Raw genomic sequence first — 17,250 nt, forward strand, 5'->3', positions numbered from 1 at the left:
CATTGCAAAGAACGACATTTGCATGCCAGAGCCGCGTCGTATAAATAATTGAAAGCGGTCGCACGCTTAATTCCTAGTGTCGACATTGTACAAAAATTACCACTTTTGGGTTTCTTTATGTGCCAAAATTGCAAGACATGGGTTCCTTGCCTCGCATAAAACTACTTCGACGAACGCAAACAGGTAGCCATCAAGTTCTTAACTCGACGCAGTATTAACGGCCCCCGATAACTCCGAGGAATCGGCCGAGAAAGGAAAACAGATATTTCAACAGTTAAATACAAAATTGTGTTCAGAGATAGAAAACAAAATGCAGAGTTTCGCAGTGACGACACAGAGGAGCCCCAGTTTCGTAACTATACTGTAACCACTGCACAAATTCAGCACGCTAAGTGCCGTGGCAACATGTTTGCGCAAAGCAAAAAGATAACAACTTAAACAAGAAGTGATGACGACACCGTGAGATACGTTTCCGACCGGCGCTTCGATGACATCGCCGGAAATGACGTGACATCCAAGACGGATGCAATACTCAACGAGAAGAAAGCGAAGCCACTTTCTTCGCGGTGGTTACGCATTCAGTGTTGCTGCACGGGGGCAGAGATTGGGACACAACCGTAACTTACCAGCCGACTAAAACGCGGCGCGCGAAAACAAAAAGTCCTACAGACAGCAAAAACAATATGAGGAGCCAGCCTATGGTGTCAGCAAAGAACCCAATGCTCTCGAAACACTTTTTTGCTCTCCTTAGCATCGGCTGAGTGCAAAGACCGCTGGTAACGAGTTGTGATGGGGGGGGGGGGGGGGGGGGGGGGGGGCGTGGTTGCTATGACGGAGAGCCTTGAAAGGACACAAGCTGTCAAATTCGTTCTGTACCATGACATATCCAGGCGTCCCTTGTTACTTGAAGATCGAGCTTCAGTAGGGAAAGAAAAGTACTAAATTTCTGTAGCAAAAGAGAAAGCGTCGATACTTTCTGGTCAGCATCGATGGACGGCTGTGGAGTGCCCAGCATCAATACTGACCACGACCGAACAGTCAGAGCATTGTCCTTCATATGCAATCGTATCTTGAACTTGTTTTGCATGTTGCGCCGGTCAAGTTAAGTAACGCCCGTTATTTTTGCCGCTTACTTTGCGGAAAGGAATCTCTATTTTGGCTCGTGCGCCTCCTTATCAGCTGATCGACTGTCACAGAAGAAGTGGGGTGTCGAAACGCTGGAAATACGGGCCTTTCGTCCGTTGTTTAAGACACCCGACACCGCCTTCGGTCATAGACTCATGATCGATGCGGGCATGAAGACGCGTTTAAGTTGAACGTCCGTAGAAGATACGCTGAACTCTACGCTGCATCTTCCTTCGTTATCTCATTCAGTTTGACACGAGCTTTCTCTTTTCTTTTTATCAGAGAACGATGAACCTTGGCACAGAATTCTGAACAATGGAACATCGGAAGCCGATATTGCATGATCACTGCAGGCGCCTGTCAACCCATATCGAATGACGCCCCATCTGCCCGTGGGTCGTCGGTGTCTGTATATGTGTCATACGATTACTCAGAATTGCCGTTTCCCTCCTGAAAATGTTACAGAATGAAAACAGATTTGACCCCGCGTTCTCGGTTCACGAAGGAATTCTTCAAGCAGTACGCAATATATGACAGGCCTTCTGGCGGAATTTCCCCTATTTTGTGCCGGTCCTAATGGAGCTGGAATCGAACATCTGTCGGTTGCTTTCAGTGCGACACGTTTTCTCTTCTAGATGTCTACCTCTCACGCAAGTAGAAGTGTCCTGATTGTTGCAAAGCGTCAAGACACTGTGCGCTTAGGTAACCGAACTGATCCAAAATTTTTAATCCTCTTCCCACGTTGCAGCTGTTATTTGAAATTAATATGAGAACTTTTTCTTTAATCTGCAGTCTCTTTTCTCCCTTTCAAAACATAATGAACCTAATACATCCGTCAAAGGTCAATGCATTCCTTGCGCTGACCTTTGCACTGCACTGGTTCCAAATGCCGCTAACAGCTGCTGTCCAGGGGCGGATTTATATGGGTCGCTCGTGGAGGAGACGGATAAAGGGGTGATCCATTCAAGTCTTGTGTTTTTAAAGTATTTTAGTGACCAATATGTGTTCAACTTGATTTTGCTATACAAAATAACTTTTTACCTTTTACTGCGGGCTGTGGGATGGTGGGATGGGGGAGGGGGGGGGGGGGGTCAGCCTTCCCTACGCAGCAGAGATGACAAAGAACTTTTTATTTACCCATTTAGTTTGGTTTGGTTTGGTTTTGGGGTTTAACGTCCCAAAGCAATTCAGGCTATGAGAGACGCCATAGTGGAGGACTCCGGAAAATTCTACCACCTGGGGTTCTTTAACGTGCGCTGGCATCGCACAGCACACGGAGGCCTAGCTTTTCGCCTCCATCGAAAAGCGGCCGCCGAGGCTGGGATTCGATCCCGCGTCCTTGGGCACAGTGGTCGAGCGCCCTAACCACTGCGCCACCCCGGCGGGGTTTATTTACCCATTTAGACGACGACCCCGCCGGGATGGCACAGTGATTAGGGCGCTCGACTACTGCACCCAAGAATGCGGGATCGAATCCCGGCCTCTGCGGCCGCTTTTCGATGGAGGCGAAAAGCAAGGCGTCCGTGTGCTGTGCGAAGACAGTGCATGTCAAAGAACCCCAGGTGGTCGAAATTTCCGGAGCCCTCCACTACGACGTCTCTCGTAGCCTGAGTCACTTTGGGACTTTAAACTCAACAAACCAAACCATTCAAACGACGTTAAATTCTAAAACATCCTTTATCTCATCATCACTAGCCAGTAAACTTTGTCGGGCCATTTGTAGGACACAGGACTTGTTCATTAATCTTCTAGCAATAACCTTAAATGCACCCGCGACCATATTCAAAGAATTCATGTTCTTTTCCCTAATATAATTACGTTGCCATTTCCCCAACCGCTCCTCATCCTTCTTTCCGTAATATCTCTCCTCGAGGCGAATAAAGTATCAAGGTTTTTCATACTCCGACTAATCATCTGTTTTTCATTAAAGGTCTTCTAAAGGTGCGCGTGTTCCGTTATCACTTCGTATCACTTCGCGATACGTGAAGAGCAAGGTACATAAAGATAATAATTCGCCAGAGACACCTGAGACCTGAGAAGTTCGAGAATGCGAAAGCATTACGCTGCCTTAGAATACATTGCTATTTGTAAAGTGGCAAGTCATGCTAAGTACAAAATAATTATGAGTCATGGCTATGACTATGAGTCATGACTATGCATAAGGTTTGTGAAATCTCTACGCCGTGCATCACGTTACTTTGTAAAGTGCTCACTTACGCCACGTTTCATAATCACTATGAGTCCTGGCTATCTTGGGCGTTAGTATAGTTCATTGTGTTGCAATATTTATGATTACACGTGTCTTTTACATACGTTGTGGCACCGTGCATCGGCGTGGTGACGTCATCAAAATTACATGCCATGCATCGGCGGAAAAATAAAGTTCATAACAACAACAACAACATGCCATGTACGCCGGCGCCGGCGAACTAGTCAGCGTCCGGCGATGTCACCTGCCAACTATAGCATATATTGGCGGGTTCAGTGCCCGTCTGCTGTAAATTCGGCCACGGCATGTGGTCTCGTGATTTCCAACAAACCGCCGAACATTCAGTTCCTGGTCATATCACCTACCATATCCACCACCTGCCATGAGCATGCTTGTGAGGACACGTACCGACACACCACCTCCATACCCGTATTCCATGTCGCCGGCCAAACACTACTTGGAAGCATGCTTATGATTTACACGCCATGAACACCGCCGCCGGCTATTCCGCTAGAGGGACATACAATGATTTCACATTTATAAATAAATATGTTCATTACAAACTTGTTTCCTAAGGATTATTTTTTTTTTTCTAATCGAATTCGAAGGTACAGATTTCCAACATCCCCGCCGTGGTGGTGTAGTGGTTAGGGCGCTCGGCTGCTGTGCCCAAGGCGGAAACGCGGTGCTCCTCTACAGTAGCTATATTAGCTTCGCGAACACATGGTGATGTCGACAATTAACCAGTACTCCCCAGTTGGGGCTGGGACAGCTGGGTCACCGGCGCTTGCGGCGGGGGCCAGCCTGCCCCAGAATTTTTATCTGTTGTAGGCCGTCATTGCACCCGCCACCGTTTGGTGGTGGACGACGGCTGTTATTGCGGCGCGCTTCTTTCTCTCCCTCTTCCTTTTCTTTCTTCTCTATTTTCTCTTCTGTCTGCAGGAGGCAGAGGAGGTGACCCCGCCGGGGTGGTGCAGTGGTAAGACGCCCGACTACTGTGCCGGAGTACCCGGGTTCAAACCCGACCTCGGCGGCTGCGTTTCGATGGAAGCGAAACGAAGAGGCGTCCGTGTGCTGTGCGATGTCAGCGCACGTTAAAGATCCCCAGGTGGTCGAAATTACCCTCCACTACGGCTCCTATTTCTCTCTTTCCACTTTCACTCCCATCTTCCTCCCTTCCCTTACGGCGCGGTTCAGGTGTCCACAGAAAACAAGTGAAAAGGTTACCGCGCCTTTCCCCTTATAAATTATCAATCGTTTCGCGACTCATGTCGTCTACTTGTGTCAATTTGCCGCCGGAGATAACTATGAAGTTACCTGTAACGCTATTTTAAAACCGCCCGATGATTCCCTGAAGTCTCCGCATTAAGATCATAAAGTCTGGTGAGTGTATAGATATACAAAAGACCGTGAAATCAAGCCATGAACGTCTCAAAATGCGGTCTAGCAATAATGTCCGTGCACGAAGCATCCCCCGACATAATCTCGTTAGAGCTCAGCGTGAGATAATCTCTTAAGATGAAAATCAATGGCTACGTCTATGGCAGTCTATTACGTTTGGTGCGGCGGCGAGATACTGGGCCTAACTGGTCACTTCCTCAAGAGAATGTAGCCCAAAAGAAACCAGTCGATGAAAACACACACACAGGTCGAAAACAGATCCTTTTACTCTTTGGCGTCTCTCTCAGAAGCCTCGAACGACTCCATGGCGCTCCTGTAGAGCTTCTGGTTGCTCCAGAGTTGGGCGGCGTGCGGGTTGAGCGGGCTGGCCACGTTGGGCTCAGCGAGCAACGACTGGATCGAGAGAAGCACGGTTCGCACTTCCAGCAGTGGTGTCCACTTGTCCTGCAGAATGTCGATGCAGATATCGCCCCGGACACTGACGTTGGGGTGGAAGCATGGGGTCTGGAAGCGCACAATAGGAGACTGGAACGGGTAGCGGTCGGAGAACTGGAGGCACAGCCGATACGTTGTCCCTTCGAACACCGTGCCCTCCGGTCCCTGGACCGTGGCGATCCAGCGGAACAGGCTGTCGCCGTCTGGAAAAGCAGAGATGCCCTTGGGTCCGGACGTCAGCAGAGACATGAGCTCCTGTTGCAGCCTCTTCGCAACAGAGCCACGGCCCGAGTCGGCTATGGGCTGTGAATCATTGTCGCTAGCGGAGACGTTATCCCCGTGAGCATCCGGAGTCGCCGAATCCATTCGAAATATGAGGTCCTAAAAGCCCGCCGCTACCGCTCTCGACCCTCGGGGGTCCTCGTCTTTTTCTACGATCCGCGCCTCGAGGCAGGCGCGGGTGCATGTTGCGAAATTTCTCGTGCGATAATTACCTATCGCGACCTCAAATCCAACAGAAATACGAGAAAACGCGTAATTTTGTTCCCTCAACAGTAGTCTTATTCGTTTTGAAAATATTTTCGCTATTTGTCGCCAGGTGACGCTGCTCAAAGGACCCTTTAACCGATCTAAGATATAGGGGAAAACGAGCATGATAACAACTGCTACTCCCCCCCCCTCCCCCGTTTCAAAGGGGAAGCTCCTATATTCCTTCCATCCATCCATCCATACCATTGAGAGAACGGAATCACGCCGATAGAACAGGTATGAAAGAAGTAATTCACTTGCGATCACAAACAGGTCATTGCCACATTGCTCAAAGAGAAGAGAATAATGTTACCCTCGGTTACACCTCTGTTTTGTTCGCGCTGAAATTTAGTGGTGCAACGTGTTTTAAGACGCGCTTTTAGGAGGTACATGTTTCGTTAGATGAGAATATGGCTGGGACTGGTAGGTCCCCGCTGTTTGAGGCGGAGGCTAGCCTGCCACCAAAGATTGTACCTGTTGTAGGCCGTCATTACATCCGCCGCCGCTTCGGTGGCGGACTGCTGTTGTAACGCGCGTATTTCTCTCTCCCCCTTCTTTTCCTTCTCTATTTTCTCCTCTGTCTGCACGAGGCAGCGGACCCGACCTCGGCGGCTGCGTTTCGATGGAGGCGAAACGAAGAGGCGTCCGTGTGCTGTGCGATGTCAGCGCACGTTAAAGATCCCCAGGTGGTCGAAATTGCTCCGTAGCCCTCCACTACGGCTCATATTTCTCTCTTTCCACTTTCACTCCCACCTTCATCCCTTCCCTTACGGCGTGGTTGAGGTGTCCACAGAAACAAGTGTGACAGATACTGCGCCCTTTCCCTTCCTATGAACCAATTATTATTATTGGACGAACCGTACCGATAAACGGCACTTTCGTAAGAAATTTTCTCACGAACGAATATGCACCTTAAGTGAGAAAAGCAGCCTTCACTTCGTAGAAATGAGCAAGCGCAAAAGGTTCTACCACCCCGAACACAGCGCCGACAGGCGTGCAGCAGAGTCAGAGATCTTTGCATGGAATGTTCACAGGAGAAGTCCGAATTTATCGATACACTCAAGAATATTTAAACCTGAAAATAACGCTAATATTTAACGGACAACCAATAAGGGAAACGGACAAACTCCGGGTCCTAGGAATGTGGCTCCGAAACTACGGGAAAAGACTATCAAAACATTAACCAAAACAACGAACTAAATATGCGGAATGATCCGCAGGATAACGAATAAAAGAAACGGGCTGGAGGAGGCCGACGCAATCAGGATAGTGTCACTGCCTTGGTGATACCACGATTGACGTACAGCTTGCCGTACCACAAACTAAACCAAGAGGAAATCAATCAAATTGACGCACAAATTATGAAAGCCTATAAGATCGCGCTAGGACCCCCCCCCCCCCCCCCCCCCCCTCCCCCTAGAGCCTCCACGCAAAAGCTCATGGAACTAGGAGTATTCAACACCTATAACGAACACAGCAAAGCGAACACATTTTTTCAGAAAGTCAGGCTAGCACAATCCAAGGTAGGAAGGCTGGTTTGGTTTGGTTTGGTTTGTGGGGTTTAACGTCCCAAAGCAACTCAGGCTATGAGAGACGCGGTAGTGGAAGACTCCGGAAATTTCGACCACTACTAACGAGACTTGGCCACCGAGTACGTAATAAGAGAGATCGAAAATTCGACTGCCATACCACAAAAGATTAGGGAAACGTTCGTGGATAGCCCTATGCCAAAAAGCATGAGCCCCCTGCACAACACAGGGAGGAGAGAGGCTAGGGCAAGAGCTCTAGGCCAAAGCCTGGCAAAGAAATCAAACGTCCTCTATGTGGATGCTTCCACGTACAGAGACAGAAAACCGGCAGTCGTAGCCGTCGTTAACAACCAGGGAAAATAAATATCCCGCATGTCAATTAGGGAAGAGGTGGCAATAGCTTTAACCATCACGGAAGCAAACAGAAGCAAGGGCTATAGAATAGTAACAGACTCACAGGCCGCATGCAGAAGCTTCCTAAGGGGAAGGATAAGCAGGCAGGCCGGCACCCACCTCAGCGAGGCGACAAAACTCAAAAGCAAGCAGAATGTGTAATAGGCACCTGGGCAGGGAGGAGTGGAGGGAAACGTTAAAGCCGAAGTGATAGTTTGATGTTACACAAACCGAGCGAGCGACGACAAGGGGGAAACCAACGCTACTCCGAACAGCTACGGAGAGCTCACCATGCTTTCGAAGTTAGGAGGCCGTAAATACCCGCTTCCCCACAAGACACTCACAAGACATCAAGCAACTACCTGGAGACGGCTACAAACAAACTTATACCCAAGTAGTTACATATACAGTAAGATTTGGCCTACGCAATGCACTCCAGAATGCGTGTGGTGCGGAGAGATAACCACCCTCTACCCCTCCACATGAAGCGTACTCGACAGAGCCCAAAATAACGAACCCGTCAGTCGAGCAATGGGAGGGGCTTCTGACCAGCTCCGACCTGCAAGATCAGCTAGCGCTGGTTGAGCGGACCGAACAGACAGTAAGAACCAATGGGATCCTGTGCCTAGGAACAATACCTGCAGCTCAAGACCCCAATCCCTAAACCCCTTCCCATTTTGCGGAATAAAGTTTTATACTACTACTACTTGATCGTAGCTGTTTCGGAAGTAGCCGCAAAGCCATTGTATTGAAATTCGGTAAAGAAACTAAGGGCAAATCTCAGGCGATAAGCTGACTGTCACGACGCGTATGGGGAATAAAAAGGATGCTGTGCAGAAGTTTCGAGCTCCGAGGCTTGTTCCTGGAAATAAAATCACAGAAACAATTGTCACAACAGAAATGCGTATAGTGCGATGAGAGACCAAATGTTTAAAAAACACTTCAAGCTTCCTTGAAGGTAAATGAGTGTAGAAGGAGAGTAGGCTAAGGTCAAAGATCACGAGCGCGTACTTCTTATACTGTGAATCCGGCTTCAACCAAGGGTCCAGGGTTCGACTCATTTCCCGCCCTCCCATCTCAAAGGAGCTACCCGAGTTGGTAGCTCCTGCCAGCTCTGCCTTTATTTGTTAACCCATCTCATGGCTACAGTGTTTCTTTACAGCGGACTTTCAAAACTGGTATCAATATTCCATAACGAGAATGGCCTCTATAATAAGCACGACATATATAACGTGTAAAACCTTGAAACACAGACTGCGCATGCATAATCAATTTAGAGTGCACTGCAATTCCAGTAAAAGTATATAGCATCGATAGATTTTGATTGGAAGTGAGAAACCTTTTAAATTTTTAGAAACCTCTATCCTTGTTCGGATTCCAGATTAATTACTCGTCTTATTTTTGACTGGAAGTATTCAGTGCATCAGTGAAAAGTTTCTATGATAAACCCTGTCTTTGAGTTCATTCAGTCGCTCTTAGCAAAGCGATTTCTTTTACGCAATCAACCCTGCTGTGGATGCGTAGCTATAAATTCTCATCCCTGACCGTACAGATTTAAGTACATCCTCAATGAGCGGAATATCTCGTGAGGTCCCTAAAATATTGCGAAATTTATTTTATGTGGTACATGTTGTTTAGTTTCCGTTATTTCTAGATGATGGTTATTTCTAGGTGGTGGTCTTTTACTTCAGCCATGACGGCACTCTCTGTGGTACGGGAATAGCCGTATGGCCATGAAATCGAGGAATCCAAGAACAACATAAAACGTCCACTGGCCATTGTAATAGAGACGATAAAACCTGGAAGCAGAAATGAATGATCGCACTGCCAAGTCTAAAAATAAATAACGAGGCAGCATAGTAAACACGCAACTCCTCACTCGCGCTTTATTACGTAGCGTGAGTCCCTCAGATTCCTTCGATAACACGAGGCGACCAACTGCGTCCCGCGAGAGTCTGCAAATGAAGTATTGCTAGCCAAAATATAAGATACATATGTAATTGACATAGGAGACAGTAACTTCTTTTTTTTTTTTTTTCAAATGAAAGACGAGGATGCCTGGCGCTCGAATGATAGCTAAAACTTTCGGTCCTGTCAGATAAATGATGACCGTTCTCAGGTTCTAAGCCGCGCGTCTTCCTTACAACGTGACTGAGACTCGTGATGCTAATATCGATTCGGGTCTTCCATAACGATTATACATAAGAATGCAAGATTCCGTGACCTGATTAAAATCAAAAACAAATAAGATGTCAGAGATGGAAGCACTTTTTATGAGCAGAAAACACCTTGCGAAATATCACCTTCAAGAGCGCTCGATAAAAAGGTCCGTAACGTGACTTCCTGCTGACACCGAACGAGGGTATAAAGCGCAGTCGCGAGTATCTGTTTGAGAGAAGCAATGTGGTCATCTCAAACGAAGATTGTTTGCGGAGTATTAGTAGCAGTAGTGAATAGTCTGATGTACACCGATCATACGACTCCATAGTTGACCTCCACAGTGTGGGCGCTCCGCGAATCTTTGATGTTCAGCGCCCGTGACGTAACTCTTTCCAGACGACTAGCCATCACGAAATTAGTACGTACGTGACGACATTTACCGGTATACTGTAGCTAGCTTCTTATAAGCCGTAGATTGCTAGCTTCCCACAGTAGCGGTGCAATCATGCGGCGATCTTTCGCAGAAGAAAGATTTCTCCTCCCAGCACGCCTCGCTCGTGTGTGCGGGTGTCTCTTCGTGTCAGGCGCCTGGCAAGGCTCTTTCGAAGACCACAGACCCTGCTTCACAGGTTGGTACACGCTGTACGTGACTCTGACGGTAACGGTAATCCTAGCCTGCGAGAGTTTCCTGTTCGTTCGACGCGTCCTCTTGTACGTGTCCGACACGACGGACTTCTTCGAGAAACTCTTCATTTGTCTTTACCTTATCATAGCGGTCAAGGTATTGACCAATTTTTCCTTCCTCATCGGCGGAGCTCACACCCTTGTTGAAGCTTTGCGTGCGGTGAAGAAACTGGAACTTTCCATTGGATTCACGCTCCAGGACAGCGGAGAGCGCTTCTGGCGCAAACGTTATTTGAGGGTAGCTCTGTTCGCCATAGTTCTGTTTATTTTCGCGTGGCGACGAGGTGTCACGGAGAGTGACGTCACAGGTGACCTCCCACCGACGGTCGCGTGGCTGCTGCAGGCACTGTCGATGATTTTCTGCCTGCACCTCGCAGTTATCGGAACCATGGTCGTAATTGTTGAGAAGTACTTCTGCATCGTACTAGCGCAGTATATGAAGTTTCTGGTGGACAAAACCAAGGACCAACTCCTCAGGCTTCCAGCGTTTTTGCGTCAGACGGAAGACGTATCGAACGCAATCGACAGGCTCAGGGCTAATTACCACACCGTGGCAACGATAGTAAGAGATGTGGACAACTGGTTGCGCTGCGCTGTGGTCATGAACTTTCTCTGTTCGGCTCTGGTCGGTTGCGTTGTCGCCTACGCAGCAGTTGACTCGCAGGCTAGTAGGGGAAAGCTCTCGTGCATGGCATCCTATGCCACATTGACCGTCATGACAGTGGTGGATGCATCTGTGTCGGCTGGCGACATCAAAACTCAGGCAAGAAACCTCAAGGCGTTGCTGGAATCGGCGTCTCTGCTTCGCCTCCCTCCCAGACTGTCATGTCAGGTAAGACAGCTATGTTGATAATTACTGCTTAAATATTGGAAGAGCGCTAGAAATGGACGACAAGAGGTCATAATATCCTCTCCTTTACAACTCACTAACAAGTTAAAAAATGTTATAGTGCAGCTTCGATGTAAGCAATTGTTACTGTGTGAAACTTATGACACCATACGTTACTGCACCCGGTTGTATCGCAGTATATATAGCGTATCCCAGCTAAGATAGACCAATATTTGCAAAAACAAGCATTCTTTCTAATAGACATCAAGTGAATGTTGTTAATGGTCTTGTAGAGTACCGACTGGTACTTTTTTTTTTGCTCCATCCCCTTAATTATTCGACATTAGTTTTCTATATATCTATCGAAATGCTAAGGTGTAAACGGCAAAGCTATTGACATCGAAGAAAATGGTCGACCCAGATGTTTCCAACGGGGTAGCGCGCTGCAGCGTAGGTTTTTATTCCACAAAATTGACGTCCGGGAAGTTTTAAGAATGCAATGTGGCAGCGCACCCCATCTTCATCACAGAGATTCGATGCTGACGATTCCCTGCATCCAGGAGGAGGTGGTGAAGGGTGGCTGTTCCTGGCCCTATACGGGGTTGGGACGGTAGGTCAACGCCGCTTGCGGCGGGGGCTAGTCTGCCACCGAATTTTTATCTGTTGTAGGCCGTCGTTGCACCCGCCACCGCTTCAGTGGTGGACGACGGCTGTTTCGACGCGCGTCTTTATCTCCCTCTTCTTTTTCTTTTCTTTTTTCTCTTCCGTCCGCACGAGGCAGCGGAGGTGGTTCAGCTACAGAGCCAGTACCAGGCCCGTGCATTTTCTTTTCCTTCTTTCTACATATATTATGGTGAGGCTACCCAAACAAAAAAAAAAACAAAATAATGTGCCTCTGCCCGTGCCACTTCCTTCTTTCTACAGTCGCAACATTTTCCCTGCGTCCGAATGCGCCCGCATGGTAACAGTTCTCATATGCGCTTGAGCAAAACGCTGACAAAGGTTCGCGCCTTCTACGATGTCAACAATGGAGAAATGCGTTGCCGCTGGCTTAGAGATTCGGTACGACGCTGCAGATGGCCAGCCGAAAAGCGCGCTGTCCGCGCTGTCGTTGACGCTTATCTCACTACCAGTAGAAAAGGGAACCTCTGTCGTGAGCAGCGCAGAAGGGGAGACCTTGACCGCGTTTTGCCAAGTCGAGGATGAGAGCGCCGTAATCGTGATCGCGACGTATTCGGGCGCAGGGAGCGTGCTATCGCGTGGGGCTTTTTAAACTTTGCGGGCTTTCACTTCTGCCGAATAAAAAGGGCTACGTTAAGGCTACCTCGTCGGCTGAGGCTGATAAAACTTTATTCACAATAAGTGGGAGGAATAGGGGAAGTCAGCGTGCCGCAGGCCGTGGAGACTTTTGGCAACGCCGGCCCATTCGACGGCCTTGAACTGAATGCCAGGGTCATCGCTGGACCTTACCTTGTCCCAAGCTTCTTTAGAGGGATCAGGCAAGAGTTCTGAGGGAGACTTATGGGCTTTGCACGTCTAGCTCGTCGGAAATACCTGTCTCGGACCATTTCCGCGGCACTCGACAACATTCGTATTCACACTTTATCGTGCACAGCGATGTTTCAATGTCTGCCAATTATTCAAGTATAGGTAGAATGAAACAAAATATCTGCGGGTGTTTTGCATTACTTCTAACAAAATTCATTGATTTAAATTGGGAAGAACGAGTACATTTTTTAAACATTGGTTCACCTTAGCTGGGACACAATGTACATATAATAGAAGCGTGATCTAAATACTCTATAACCATAGCGGCTTTTTTTCTTTTTCAGTTGGAGCTGCTTAGCTTGACCATCGACGAACAACAGCTCTGCTTCACTGGCTCCGGATTCTTCACCGTGGACAGGCCCATGCTAACATCGGTATGTCCGACCTTGACTCTTCAAGTGCTGAAAATAAGACACCACATTTAAAACTTAGAACGAGAGATGTTACTTTTTATTTACACCAGCGGATGAAGGAGCTCCAGCCCTCCGTCGCTTGGGACCTACTAGCTATGGAAAGGAAAATGATAGGTGTAACACTATAACTTAAGACAGGACGTGTTCAAAGGAGGTAAGGGAGAACTGTGAAACGCGAACTGACGTCATCTTAGTCGAAATAAAGAAGAAATGGGCATGATCAGGACATGTAATTCGAAGGCAAAAAAATCAAAGATGATTGCTAAGGGTGACAGACGGGATTTGCAAGGAAAGGCAAGCGTAGCAGGGCACGGCAGAAAGTTAGATGGTATAATAAGATGACGAACTGGATCCTCGGCAGCAATCATAGTGAGCGACTCAAAACTGGCGATACTTACGTAATTACACGTTGGGAAGAATCTCCTGATAAGCAGCGCGTATTGTGCAAAACTGTCAGCCCTCACGGCACATTCGCTTAATCTGGACGCCTGCTCATGCCTCCCTTGCTGGTAATGAGGTGGCTTATAACCCAGCTCGAGAACTGTCCCGCCGAACTGGGCCATGCAGCCCATCCACTATAAACTCCGGTCAGGACAGGCTATTTTTAAACAGAAATCCTACAGCATTACAGGTTTGCCAGACTCAGATAACCCCCTGCAGACAAAACGCTGTCCAAAAGCCGGGCCAAAGCATGACATATACTTCAATCTAATACCTATCCAAATCCCCAAATATGCTGCCTATATTCGGAAGGGCTTTATTCAGGCAAATGCAAAAATTGTGATGCCAAAGCCGATCTAAATCATATGATCTAGAATTGCCTACAGTCCCTACCTGCGAGCCGCTTCATACGCGATTCTGATCACTGGGAGGTTCTGCATGCTCAGCCCCGATCCGGGGACACAGATCAAGTTCATCCAGCTGGCTGAAAACACCGCCGCTGCCCAAGGGATACCGGCCATCGTTTAAGCGGGGGGCGGCCATTCGGATCGCTCGTCTGTATCCGCCAAAAACAGTTTCCCCGCTAACCACCACGAAGTTTATTGACCCATGAAGGGCCACGTTAAGAGATATGGGAGTGCGCGCTTTAGTGAATATAGTCAGGTGTTTGATAATGAGTATGATCATGCGTTCATACAATTCGATTCATTCAATTGAATTGACGTGTATCAAGCGAATTAATTCAATTTATGTTATCTTTCTCATGGTAGCTTATGCACGATAAAGGGTAATATTCGTTGTATTCCGTTTCTCTAGAGCGGTTACAATGCACTAAATTCAATTCATCAAAGGTATCTGAAACCAAACGCTATGACTGGCAGCCCATAGGTAGCTGGCGTTTTCAAAAAAAGCAACCGAGTGAGAAGTGCTCATCGTCCGCCTTTGCCTCTTTCTCTGCGCAGTTTGTGGGCCTCGTGATGACATACTCCCTCATCCTGATCCAGACCGGCCGCAAGTATGACGCACCGGTGTGCTAAACCTGCATGGCGGAGTCCACCATGTGACGTGTCTTCACAGTTAGAGTACTTTAGCGGATTGATTGATTGATTGATTGATTGATTGATTGATTGATTGATTGATTGATTGATTGATTGATTGATTGATTGATCGATCGATCGATCGATCGATCGATCGATTGATCGATCGATCGATGACTGGGTACTCAATTCCTGACTCAATAGGCCTTGGGTCCGACCTGGCCAGCTGCACCTCCCACTACTCCAATAAGGTGTTTATGCTGTCTACGTAAACCGGGTTACTTTTACACCGCCACATTATGCGTATAGGAAGTATTCACTGAAGCCGCGCTACCAGAAGGCGCAAGCATCGTCAAGCCTTGTCCGCCATGTCGATGGACATCGGTGGCATCGGCGCGCGTCATGCTCGGACAGTTGCCATATCGCAGTATCAGGTTCGCTGTCAGGTACCTGCCGTAAATTGGGAGTGATCCGTAATGTTTTATCAAGTTGTTACATACTTCCACATCTGCTTTTCGTTGTGGAGCCTTTGTGCGCGTGATGTCTGCAGCAGTATTTTCCAGCTCCGGGACATAACAATACTGCCTGTTCGGTTTGCAACTATAGGCATTCTCACCTGTACAACAGCTCGACAGCAAAAGTGGCCGGCTGCGTATTGCACGCAACACGACTTGCAGCTCACCCAATCCGTTAGCTGTTAGCATTACATTAACGCAGGACAGATCTTGAAGAAACGGCCCATTATTAATTGCCCCAATTTCAAAACTGGCGAGGCCGCGAAAGGCACGTTTCTATATTGGCGATGGTCGGCAAACTGCCAATCGAAGCTTTAACAGGCGCTGTTCCAACAGGAAAGCGAAGCATTTCAGTTGCTTAATTTAGTGACAAGGTCGAGAAAATGCCGTTACGCTCTCGCAGCGCAAACGGCACAACCGTCAAGAAGTTTTTCAAGTTAAGTGTCAACAACGTAGCTCTGCTTGTAATGCACATAACCTGGAACCTAGGTTCGCAATTACAACGCGATGTGCAGTTGTAACCCTTGATACAGTTGTTTACAGTGGCGTCCTGTCGTGTTTTGTCACTTCTAAAATAATTTGAGATGTCCAATTCGCTGAAACCGTTCATCAAATCGGACCAAGCGTTTGATCAAACAGTCTTCAATCGACCGCGCGTTCCAACTTGAGCTCCCACGTGCAAATGGCCGCATTATCTTGCGTTTAGACAACGCAGCTTGAACTATATTTGTCAAATCTGCACGAGAGAGAGAGAGAGAGAGAGAGTAATTTAATGAGAAGAAGGTGGAGAGGTCGGCCGACGTTATAGAGATCCTGGCCTGCTACTACAGACCGGAAGGGGAAGTTAAAGGAGAGTTAGGGTGTGAATGAAGGGTGATGATGTCATAGTACAGTCATAGATGTCATAGTACACGAATGTATATTGAGTAAAGCAGGAAAACCTTGCGGATTTAGTCCGTTCGTATCAGTTAGTATCATTCCATATCAGAAAAGTATGCGGCGCGAAAAAGACGAGGAGGATGAAAGGAACCAACACGACATAATATGGGCGCTGTATTTCCAACTGAATTTTTTTTTTTAATGAAACTGAGGGGAGAGGCTATGGTACTGGTCTACCAATCACACGTTCAACGACCTCCATGGTCGAATGAGTCCGGTCGAAACTACAGAACTGTGTCAAAAATACAACAAAATATTCTGTAGTTCCGTCGTAAACGTCAGAGGTTTCTGTAGTTCTGTATTGCTTTCCTATAGTTCTGTAGTGTTTTCTGTCGTACGTTTCTGTAGTCCGTGTTTCTGTAATGTTTTCCTGTTGTAACAACAGAAATTTCTGACGTTACTAAAGATTTTCTGTTGTCACAACAGAACTTCTGTGCGATTTTGGCAGTAAACTTGCGAAACAGAAATTTCTGCAGTAACTTCAGAAATTTTGTCATAACAGAAAATTTTCTGTGGTTTTATTTCCGACTGGGAGAAATGGGAGCCGGAGCGCCATTGCGTCTCCGCCCTATCAGTGTCCGGCCAAGTCACCTTCCATCAGATGCATGCTAGTAACTTTGCCAGGCTACGAGATTTCAAACGGCGGGTTCAAGGGTCCGGGTGTTCGTCACCTCCCAGCCGCCAAGGCACGCTCGTGATTTTTCTAAGGCTACGTAAGCTTCTAGCTAATAGTCGACGGGGACGGACAATTTTTTTTCCCGACATGGGGGTACTAACGCTCTGGCGTTAGAATACCTCCCATGATCTGCGTACGCTGCACCGTCATAACTCCAGATCCGTGGATAGGGCTGAACGCCCCACTAAAAGGGTGTTTCACATAACTTGGTTTTAACAAAATAGGGTTAAAGCGAAGCCTGGTCAAATCAACGGCGTATAGTTTACCGCCATGTATAGAGCTCCTCGGAGTATTTGTACATTTCACTCAATTACTTTCAATTACTTAGCAAAACAAGATCAGCATCGCAAAATCTTTATTATTCAGTTTGGAGGTCAAGTGAGTTTCA

At 47.6% G+C, this 17,250-nt stretch overlaps 1 protein-coding gene and 1 pseudogene across 1 annotated transcript; one reads left to right on the top strand and one right to left on the bottom strand.

Moving 5' to 3' along the window:
• Window positions 1-4,999: 4,999 nt before the first annotated feature.
• On the bottom strand, window positions 5,000-5,536 carry LOC146172988 (putative ubiquitin-conjugating enzyme E2 C pseudogene; annotated as a pseudogene).
• Window positions 5,537-10,285: 4,749 nt separating this feature from the next.
• On the top strand, window positions 10,286-14,732 carry LOC146172989 (uncharacterized). Its single transcript, XM_084585100.1, has 3 exons — window positions 10,286-11,296; window positions 13,126-13,215; window positions 14,658-14,732. Exons 1-3 carry the CDS (start codon window positions 10,286-10,288, stop codon window positions 14,730-14,732), a joined length of 1,176 nt encoding a protein of 391 aa, XP_084441226.1.
• Window positions 14,733-17,250: the final 2,518 nt, after the last annotated feature.

Source organism: Amblyomma maculatum, chromosome 11, assembly GCF_055883805.1.
Source record: "Amblyomma maculatum isolate TAMU_Amacu chromosome 11, ASM5588380v1, whole genome shotgun sequence".
Taxonomy (NCBI): Eukaryota; Metazoa; Arthropoda; class Arachnida; order Ixodida; family Ixodidae; genus Amblyomma; species Amblyomma maculatum.

Coding starts and splice junctions, on each gene's coding strand:
- LOC146172989 (XM_084585100.1), top strand. CDS start 10,286: ATGCGGCGATCTTTCGCAGAAGAAAGATTTCTCCTCCCAGCACGCCTC. Junction 11,297..13,125: donor CTCCCAGACTGTCATGTCAG/GTAAGACAGCTA, acceptor TTTCTTTTTCAG/TTGGAGCTGCTTAGCTTGAC. Junction 13,216..14,657: donor ACAGGCCCATGCTAACATCG/GTATGTCCGACC, acceptor TTCTCTGCGCAG/TTTGTGGGCCTCGTGATGAC.